The sequence below is a fragment of the Cupressus sempervirens genome, chromosome 3, assembly GCF_028749045.1.
Source record: "Cupressus sempervirens isolate cs-2001-9-10 chromosome 3, ASM2874904v1, whole genome shotgun sequence".
NCBI lineage: Eukaryota > Viridiplantae > Streptophyta > Pinopsida > Cupressales > Cupressaceae > Cupressus > Cupressus sempervirens.
The window spans coordinates 215801061-215811990 of NC_143120.1; the positions used below are offsets into that span (position 1 = coordinate 215801061).

General features: G+C 36.3%; 1 protein-coding gene across 1 annotated transcript in view; it reads left to right on the forward strand.

Moving 5' to 3' along the window:
• RAP (RAP domain-containing protein) overlaps nucleotides 1-10698 on the forward strand; it is a 32599-nt gene extending 21901 nt beyond the window's left edge. Inside the window, exon 3 of the mRNA XM_089819114.1 lies at nucleotides 10365-10698. Within this exon, the coding sequence (XP_089675240.1) occupies nucleotides 10365-10433 (69 nt within the window). The 3' untranslated portion in view covers nucleotides 10434-10698. The remainder of the gene's footprint in view (nucleotides 1-10364) is intronic.
• The last annotated feature ends 232 nt before the right edge of the window (nucleotides 10699-10930 follow it).

Genomic DNA, 10930 nt, shown 5'->3' on the forward strand with positions numbered 1-10930 from the left:
ACATCCAACAACGACATCCAAAATTTGGATCTCAATGGTATAAGAAAATGCACTACCACCGACCTTGTGGAACCTAAATGGCCCACTCCCACCGCGCTGAGGAGATAAACTCAAGTCCCAAACGGATATCAAAACACAAGTCATAACCAACATCTAGGTCAAGGAAGTCTTGATAGCAAACTATCTCAAAGGGTACCAAGACACAAGTATCATCTAAACGTAGAGGCAACAAAGACATGTAGGAAATCTACTATGCAAGTGGGCAAGTGTCATCGCATGAGCCAACTCTAAGGTTACCCTGGCAGCCTCGTTGGACTCTGGCCCCCTAGTGTCTCTATGCGGCATCAGTATCCTTTTGTACAGACAAGGCATACTAACGAGTCAACTCTGAGGTTACCCTAGCAATCTCTCAAGACTCTGACCCCCTAGTGACTTTATGTGGCACAGTATCTTATTAATTCATTTTAAACCCATTCAATGAAATGTTATCACTTATTAAAACAACTTACAATGGGTTACCCGGGCAGCCTCTTTAGGGCTCTGGCCTCCATTGCAAGTCACTTCCCAACATGATATACAGATAACCTAGCTTAAGCTCAGCAAAAGGTGGTCTCATATGATTATAAAGCACACATCAGTTCTTAAATAAGCAATTGGAAAGTACTGAAATATCATTGATCAAAATCACAGATTTCACCAATACAACCATCCTAGTAGGATTGATCCAAAATCAAGTACACATATACCAACCCATGACATCACATGACATCACCCAAAAAAATCACATAATCACCTCAGTCCTATACAAGCAACTAGGAAGCAATCCAAAGATAACTAATCGAAGACTCAAAGGTTACACCAAAAAAGTCACACCATTCACTTTAGTTCTACACAAGAGAAACTGAAAAGCATTAACAACCAACAAATCAAACTCATCATAGAAGACATGTGACACATCACCATGGTCGGGTATAAAAAATCGTAACCAAAATAAGCCATAACATCATCACAGAACAAAACCCTCAAGCCTTTGGTAAAATCCTGATTTGGTCAAAGCTAAGTCAACCCCGAAACCCCAACACTAGTAAACCACACACCGCATACAGTACATACAAAAGTAACTTTCATAATTCCAAGGTTGCATGGGTATGTGGGTACGGGAACGGGAACGGGTACGGGTACGCATATTTTTCAAAATAGGGGACAGGGGTATGGGTGTATGCCTAATTTTTTCTATATAATTAATATTTTATAGAAAATATAAAAATCAAAATATCTGTCATGAGTCATGACATTGAGCATTCAAAATAAGAAATTTGAAAATATGAGCCATAAGTCAAATATATATATATATATATGCTATTGCTGAATGTTTAAAGTATTTTTCATAATAGGGGACAGAGTTACTTGGGTATGTCAAACTTATACATACATACATACATACATACATACATACATACATACATATATATATATATATATATATATATATATATATATATATATGCTATTGCTGAATGTTTAAAGTATTTTTCATAATAGGGGACGGAGTTACTTGGGTATGTCAAACTTATATATATATATGCTATTGCTGAATGTTTAAAGTATTTTTCATGATAGGGGACGGAGTTACTTGGGTATGTCGAACTTATTTAAAAATTATACTTTTATATCTATAAAAAATCTGAAATTATGAGTCATGACAATGGTTTTTCAAAACAAGAACAGTGGTAAAGTTTGCAAATGTAATGTACTGTTTTCAGTTTCAGATTTGCTATATGTTTGAAATAATAATACATGATAAATGCTTAGATGCATAACAAAGAAGGCAGACTTTAAACATGAACAAGAAGATCCTAAACCATATGAAAATGACATATTGCAAATGATAAACTTATGACTTGAACAGTGATAAAGTTTATTGTTAATGAGTATCGAAGTTTCAAACTGATTTGGTATTGAATTAAGTTTGATAAACAACAAGCTAATACAAAAACCAAAAACCAAAAAAAAATCAGAATCTTAATCAAGGTCCTTAGCTATGATGCTCTCCATCGAGTACCTAGTACATGGGATAGGTGTACCCAGTACTTGGGTATGTGGGTACGAGTACCAGGGGTGTGGGTACGAGTACCCCTGCAACCTTGCATAATTCATTAGGTTTTGAGAACACAAAAGTTCAATTTTCACCACGGTTTTAAGTTTACATTTTTCGTTTTCAAGTATTACAAATTCGATAAAGTTCTCGAGTCCACACGAGTCTCAACATTCAACAAATCATAAAAAGTTGTTTAAACATAAAATGTAAAACCACACACATCTCATCAGAATCTTTTAAACATTTGTTTCCATAGCTCGTTATGTTTTTTTTAAACATAAGAGTTCAGTAAACAAATATTGATAAGTAGGAGATAATTTCCATAGCAAGTCAAATTGTGATATTGCTATCAGGATTTAACTGTGTGATTTTTGAGTCAAACTCATTGACCCATGTTTCATGAGTAGTGATTCAACATGAATCCATCTCTCATGAGAATAAATGGAACACTTAGCACTCATTGGATCTAGGTGATGCTCACAGGGGTGAAGCACCGGGACTTCCCGGGAGGTCACCCATCCTAGTACTACTCCAGCTTGAGAGCGCTTAACTACAGAGTTTCCTCCATAGTTAAACCCAAAGCTTGCAACCCCATAGTTAAACAAATATTGTTTCAACTCTCGTTTCCAATTATTACATTTTATAGAGTTTTCGATTAGAATCTGGGTTCACGTTTTCGTCTTCTCAAAGTACTATAACTACCAAGGTTTCCGAATCATAAAATTTCCCTAGTGTTGATTTGCAAAAGTTTCCGAGTTCACAAGAATACCAGATTCATAAATCTTATTAAAAGTCAATTAGATATGACATTGAAGTGTCAACCAAAACTCGAGTTAACCAATTTTCCCCAATTCACAATCCGCAATATATTGTACGAATACATTTTAACAATAATTTAATTAAAAAACTTTAATTAAATACTATTAAAATTAAATCATTAATCATTAATTTATTAAAGATAATAATAAATTATTTATTAATAAAATAACTTATATTAAATTATTAATAACATAATTATTAATCTAATAATAAAATAATAATTTTTAGTAATAATAATACTAATAATATTTGATAACGTTTAATATAACTAATGAATAAAATTTAATAACATAAATTAAAAATAATAATAAAATTCAATTAAAACTAAAAACTAAAAAAACCTAAACAACTCACCCATCATGAATTTAAAGCCCGTAGGCTTGGCATGGGTGCCGCAGCAGCCCTGCTGCCGCCGCAATAGGCCTGCACTAGTAGAACTTGCTGTGTTGGCAGCAGGCTTGCCATGCACAGCCTTATTTGCTGGTGGGGAGGTGGTGGCCTCCGCCCACCACAAATACAATTGTTAAATTTTTATTTTATTTTAATAAAACAAAATACATGCCCCCCAGTAAAATGAAACTACTTAATCAAAATTATTTTTATTAATTTATATTTTAATAACTATCACAGTATAATTACTGTGGTAATTATTCATATATATATATATATATATATATATATATATATATATATATATATATATATATATATATATATTTATTTATAATTTTCCAGTCTAGATCTGATAGAACAAATACAAACAATCAATCGAAGCTATAGACAACATTCTTGATTTCTTTATTGTTCAAACCCTACTCGGAACAAAAATACAAATCTCTAAACTTACAAAACGAGGGTTTCAAAACTATCAATTTGTTTACAGAGGTTTTCGAATGAAGAATGAACAAATTCATACACAAGGGTTTCAATCTTTATTTGTTCACAGACGATTTAGAAACGAAAAACAATAGAATCACAACAAGTATTTTAGATTCTCAATTCATATACAGAGGTTTCTCAAATGAAGAACGACAAAATCACATACAAGGGTCCTAGAAAGTAGGACAAGTATTTGGCTTAGGGTAGGGTTTGGACTCAAGAATTATCTCCCCACTTATACCATTGAGATACTGTGATAGGGTACGCTCATCCTGGCAATTTAGGGAAGTCAATACCTAGTACCTGTAATTTGCATAAAATCCACACATGTACATACTCATATATTCTAAATTGAATAGACAATGGCGGGGAGTGGTACATCATGTAGATCCTGACTAGTAGGTGACTATGACTCTCTCCCTTAACCACATCAGGAATGTCAATCATAAAGTAAAACATACACGTACACCATACACATGCAAGTATGGTGTAAGTATCCATAAAATTGCATAAAAATCATTCATCTAACTAATATCATGCAATAATTGAAATCGATGTATGAACATACATATATCATCATCAAAATAGTCTTGAAATACTGAAATAACTAAATAATTTGTCACATAAATCAACTGAGCATGAAGTGACATATAATCAAATCCAGTAACCAAGTACTGATAATCATAAAACACAATCAGATAGCTTGCCTAAAAAAATCCGACAATATAACAAGAAAAGTCAACTAGGGGTAGGCATTATAGCGTGCACACGTGTGACCTCAGTCTTGGTGGGTCAGTGGCGGCTTGTTAGTGCTGTGCTAATGGTTCTGTCATAGTCTTGGGTGATTGTAAATGATGGTTTTTCACCTTTGATTGTCTACCAGGATGCAATATTCCTCCTCGGGTTGATTACCTTGTGTCATTAACAAGTTGGCTGGTATTTTGAATTTAAATGATTGTCACATCTAAAGAAGTACTCAACATTTATTGATCCCATGTGTTATGCGAGTGAATATTGAATAGTGGTCTTGTCAATCGCGTAAGGACAACTCAGCATTATAAGCCACATCGCTGGAAGTTCTTGTCAGGGCGATGAACTTTTGGTTTTCGATGAAGAATAAACTATTGATATTTTGCTAGCTTAAAACTATCCATTTTTATATTCACAAGTTCTAAAATTGCAGGTTCTCAGGATTTAGGGATTTCTTCCCCGACGACCAATGAGGTAGTTTTTGTGCTTCCAAGGTATGTCTTCCGGATACCATTCTTTTTGTCTTTTACTAGAAGCTACTTTACTCGTTTTTGTTTTTTGGTTTTTTTGTGTTCCCTGCTATATAGTAGGATCGTCCTTTAAAGGGATGGGAGGGCATAAGGTCCCAAAAACCCTATATCTCATGTTTGATAAAAATAGTATTTTGAAAAAAAAGGATCATGATATTAATGCGTGTCCGGTCTCCACGAGTGTTAATGGATATTGGCTTTGGAGGACTAGAAAAATTGTTCATGCATTGTGGTGGGACAAGAACCGGTGTAAATTCCAGAAGATGGTTGTTACCTTGTAAAATAGGCATCTTCGAGCCAAGATGGGAAGACGATTCCCCAAGGGTTCTAGGCCAACCCAATCTCGAGATCTAAACCATGGAAGGACCAGTTGCCAACACAAGACTCTAGGATTCCAGGCAAGAAAAGCCTCGGAAGTAAGGAGTTAGCAAAGGAAGGACGCTTGCACAATCGATACTTCATGATAGCGAAGCCGTGATATTAATCTTCTTGGGTCAATGAGACATCCCCCTCTATGTCAGGTGTGCCTTGTATCGTGACATAGATGGATACATGATGAGGATCCTCCTACAAGCAAGCTTTTCAACATCGAGGGATCCTTTTAGTTTAATTTAGTACTTGCTCAGAAGGAGCTTCATTTTCTTTCCGAGGCACCACAACTCTATGAAATACAGTTTCGAGTCTAGGATTCCTTCTTCCCTATGACTTGGTCTGGTGAACTTGCATTAAGTGGTAGCCGACACTCAACGCCCTGTGCCTTGAAGTCTTGGAACTCAAGTCCTTTCGACATGTGGATGGATGTGATGGGATTCCTTCCAAACCCAGTCGTCTGCCACCGTTGTTGGCAAGCAGACTTATTAATGATGCAGCGGGCAGTTAAAGAAATTCCTTTTTATCAACTGTGCATTTTCTCGTGTACCCAATGCATTTAAGGTTGTCAGAGAAGTGGAGTACTCTTATCAATTAGTGGGTGCCTTGAAGATATAACCGGCAGAGATGTGATAGAAAGAGCGTATAAAGAACACCATTTATGGATCGGATTTTCCTCGAGAAATCCCCTCTTCCTATTCCCCATTTTTTTGCCCCCATTTTCATGGCTTTTTGAGTGTAATTTACCTTCTCCGCAGCTGTTTCTACGTGAAGATAGCAGTAGATTTTTTCTATAAAGGTGGTAGGTGAGTAAGTTAGGGCAAAAGGGTTGGTTTCCCGTCCAAATTGTAGATATTTACCTGTAAATAAGAGAAAGGCCGACTATTCTAGGGTCCATAAAGTTGATGATTTTATTGCCCATACTATTGTAACACCATTTTCATGAATGCAAGTGGTTTTATCTTTTTTGGAATACCTTTTGTTTCACCCAGTGCATGCTGGTATTTATAAACTGTGTTTTGAGTAGAAGAATCTTGGAGTGCTTGCCGTGGGATTCATTTACCTTAGAAAATAGCGAGATCTTTCTATTTTGTTGCTACTATCTTCCTTGGCTTGGAGAAAACTAATTTATTTTCTTTACTTCGGTGCCAGTTTCATTTGCACCACTTGTGTATGTTAGCTTGATTGATCGAGCATGCATCTAAGTTATCCTACCATTCAAGCATGTATTGTTGATAATAATAGTGCAAAGTAGAGTATAAGTAGATTAGATTTCTAACTCTATAGGCTCTTTTAGGTTCTGTTATTTGTTTTCCTTGTACCCCCCCCTCCCCCCTCTCAGTTACGTCCTAAGATATTTGCCTAACCAAGTTCAAGTGGTGCATTACCCAACCTAGATACAAAGAAGAATGATGAAGCTTCAACTTGTTTTATTACAAATCAGTCACCTCCTTTTCCAACTTTGCCTATTCTTGCACGATTGAGACCTGGTCTACTGGGAGCTTGTGAGTGGAGAGTTTTTACTTCATGCTCTTCTAGGCAATATTGGCTGAACATTCCAGTCTGGTGACAATTGTTACTCCATTGGCAGTGCGTGAAATAAAGTCTTGTCAACACTACCTTTTAACCTCAGATCAACAAGGGGTATGGCTTATTGGTTCTCTTGGAGTGACAATGCTTTCAGCATCATTTTTAGGACATTGTATGGTTTGTTGGCTCTCCTAGAGCGACAATGTTTTCCACATCATTTTCAGGACACTGTCTAGGATGATTCTCATGGATATACTTATCAGGCCTATTGTCCTCTATGGTTCGATTATGTAGGGTCCATCTTTGCTGGTTTCTGATCAGTCTTTTGCTAATAAGGTTTTGATTCTCCTCCTTCATTGCATTGTCCAACGCAAGTAATCCATTTTGCACATTATGCTTGCAAAGTTCAGTGCATGTCCCTCTAGGCTTGAGATTATGTTTGATCTAGTTTGGTATCATCACCACAACCAAGGCTCTGCAGATTTGTTGGAGGGTTGTCACAGATACCCATGAGTGGCCTATTGCTCTTTTGAGCACATGGCTACCTAGGATTCTCCTTTTGGCCAGGGTCGTGGTTGGTAGGTTGACACTTTTGTTCTTCTAGCCTCTACTGGGATTGATATGGATTGCCTACCCCCTTTCTAGTATTCACTTGATGCACCATCTTCTTCCTCTCTACTAGGAGCTGAATCAGATGTCCATCTCACCTTTCCCTCCATTGGCTCATTCTTTAGGATCCACCTTGGTTCCTTTATGGTGGGTTCTCATAGGCTCTGTTGTGAGACTAATCACCTCATGGACATAGAGTAGAGGATTTCTCATCTTTGTAGCATGGAGGAGACAGAATCTAGGGAGCACTTCATCTTTTGTTGACCTCTTTATTATGAGATCAGAGGGCCAAAAGCGCCTTGCCCTGTATTTTCAGGAAGCCCTTAGGCTTTGGGATCAAACACTCTAGCATTGCCGCTCTCTGACATCTCTGCCTTGTCAGCTTATCACTTCCTTCTTCACAGGGATTTATTCAGCATGTGGGACCAAGCGGTCGCATGACACCGTTCCTTCCAAATCTGTGAGGCCCAAGTCTTTGTACCATCAGATGCTGACGTCCTCTCCCAGGAGCACTTTGAGGCAGTCCATTGTTCAGACTGGCCCTATTGGTTACCCTTTGGTTTCGGCACGTCTTCATGCCTGTTCGGAACCCTAAGTGGTTTTTCGGTTTTTGGAGGGTTCTTTCTTTCCTCCTGTGCTCTCTTTCTTTTCTTATTGCTCTCTTTCTTCTCTTATTTTGCGCCCCTTCTTCAGAGTGGCCCCCTTTTTATTGTTTGTGGCAGTCCCTTTGACCCTTTGTGGTCTTTTGTTGGACATTAATTAATTTATATTACCTTATCTATCTGGCAGATTCAGTGTCAAAATCGCTATTTTAATATTGCTTGTAATGATTTCCAATCTCATGCACAAGGGAAATAACAAAGATTCAATAAAAGAAGTGATATTGTTCTACACAAGAAGAACAAAATAGAGCAGAATAAAATAATAAACATATCTGAAACAAGAAATTGAATTTGAAATGTCAAAATATAATAGGGTGATCTGCATATATAATTAGTCCATTCAAAAGACTTCCACATTAATGAGCTAAATGACTCCTATCTCCTATTCATATACTTATTTAAGTTTGGACAATCTGCAAACCCCAAATAGAGGAAAGTGCTAGAAGCCACCAAAAACTGTACTAAAGTAATGTCCTGCACTAGTTGACAACTCCGTAAACATTTATAACAATGAAGATGAGAACAAGGCTAATTTTTTGGGGGCATAGCATTTCTTTTGGAGTAAGGAGTGTAGGAGATGGTTTTGTGTATGGTTGTACATCTTATCCCATAAGTGGCAGCATCTTGTGCCCAGTTCTTTCATGATCACTCTCTCCACATTGGTGTCTGCTTACCAACATCACTGAATTTTTTCACAGTCCATGCTATTTTTGTGTCAATTTGTTACCTTTTTACTGGTTGCTAAAACCTCAATACTGGAGAATATGACCTCTAAAATGGTAAGTATAGGGGTGAATTGGTAATTGAAATATGCAGCATCAAAGAGCTCAGCTGTTATTAAGGTTTCTGATGGTAGCTTTGAATTTCGGCTCATTGTTTTTTTTCAGGCAATTTTTATGATGGGAAATTTTATGGTTAAAAGGGAAAAATTTAACTTTTCTGACAGTGTGTTAAAATTTATCTTGAAACAGCCATATATGATAGTGCAAAGGCTAGGCTCCTGTTCAGAATGTCAATCAGACTGCTCTCTCTCTCTCTCTCTCTCTCTCTCACACACACACACACACACACACACACACACACACACACACACACGCAGACATGCACAAATGCGTGCCCACACACAGATCCTGGTCCTCAGCATAGCCACCCCCTTCCGTGCCCCCTCACTCTTCTGACTCACAAATACAGTATGACTGAAGATCTTTTGACCAATGTGCACATAACATGATGGTGGAAACGGATAGCTAATATTATTGGAATGATAATTAACATGCAAGAACTCAAATGAATTTTGTGAACTTTTATTAAAATACATTTTCACAATGAATATAATTGTAGATGGTTAGTTAAGAAAAATGGGTATCATTCATCACCATGTTAATATTTGATAGGAAATACCATCATATTAATTTTGCATTTTGAAGTTGTGCCAATTCAAATAGGGCATTCTGTGAGAGTTTTTTGACTTACCGCATTGAAATCTCATTTTATCTGTTCACATTACTCCATCACTTGAAATGAATTAATTCATGGTACAATAGAAACCTTTCAAAATTTGACTTTCTTTTATAGATTTATATTCCTAGTTAATAAATTTGAAGCTGTTATCAAATTAGAGTGCTCTTATTTAGTTTAATCTTAGAATTTTAGTTTTACACAAAATTAATATACATAGCTTTTCACTTATAAACAATTTTTTTTACATGCCACTTGATTGAGATCAGATCATAGTCTGAACTCTGAAAGGAACAGGATAATAAGTCAATAGTATCTGGTTTGAGTGCCAAGACAGACTGATAAGGAGTCAAACACATATCAATCTTGGTCCACAATGAGTTTTCTAGTTGTCCAATCTGAAATAGAGTACGCGTGTTTGCACACATTATGCTATTGGATAATTATTGAAATGTATAATTTAGGGGCTCAGGTATTGATACATACTACTTTGGAAGCCATTATTAGAACATCAACAATGCATTACATGTAATTTTCATTTGACTCTAAATGCTTATTGCAATCCCTAAGCACTAATAGAAATGTTCTCCAGATGTTACTTCTGTCTTTTATGTAACCTGTTCATTTGGACCTCCTTTTGATAAGCTTTGATTTGTGCAGTGGAAAGAACTCTCTGGCGAACATGAGCAGATGGAGTACTTAAAGACACTTCTCAATGATGTTTTGTGAAAATAACTTGGAGTCAACTGGCAAAACAATCTGAACTAATCGTGCATATGTAAGGTTACTAGAATTGTCTCTGAAATCTCCAAGGGTAATGCTTGTATTGGCCTCCTTGCTAGCTTGTAGTTCATTGTATTATTTGTACTTGAGAATTCATACAAGAAATTTCCTGTTGAACAAGTTTCCAAGTCCCTGCAAAGTGTATTACAATATTACATGGTTTATATCCTTGTAAAATATAGTGAAGCATCAACATATTTTATTTTGACAATCTTATTTTCAAAATTGGAAGCAACCTTTATCTTTTTGCACTAGTTAGGTGGGTTGGTCAATACTGTTTGTTTTCATTAGAACGTTTTGGTGACACTCCACTTATGATTGTTTTGGCTAATAATACTGTTAAGCTAGATTTCTAGTATGGATTCAGCCTATGAAAAAAACCATACAAAGATGTCATTCATCATTACTAGACTTGGTGATATGTAAAAGCACACGTCTAAGGG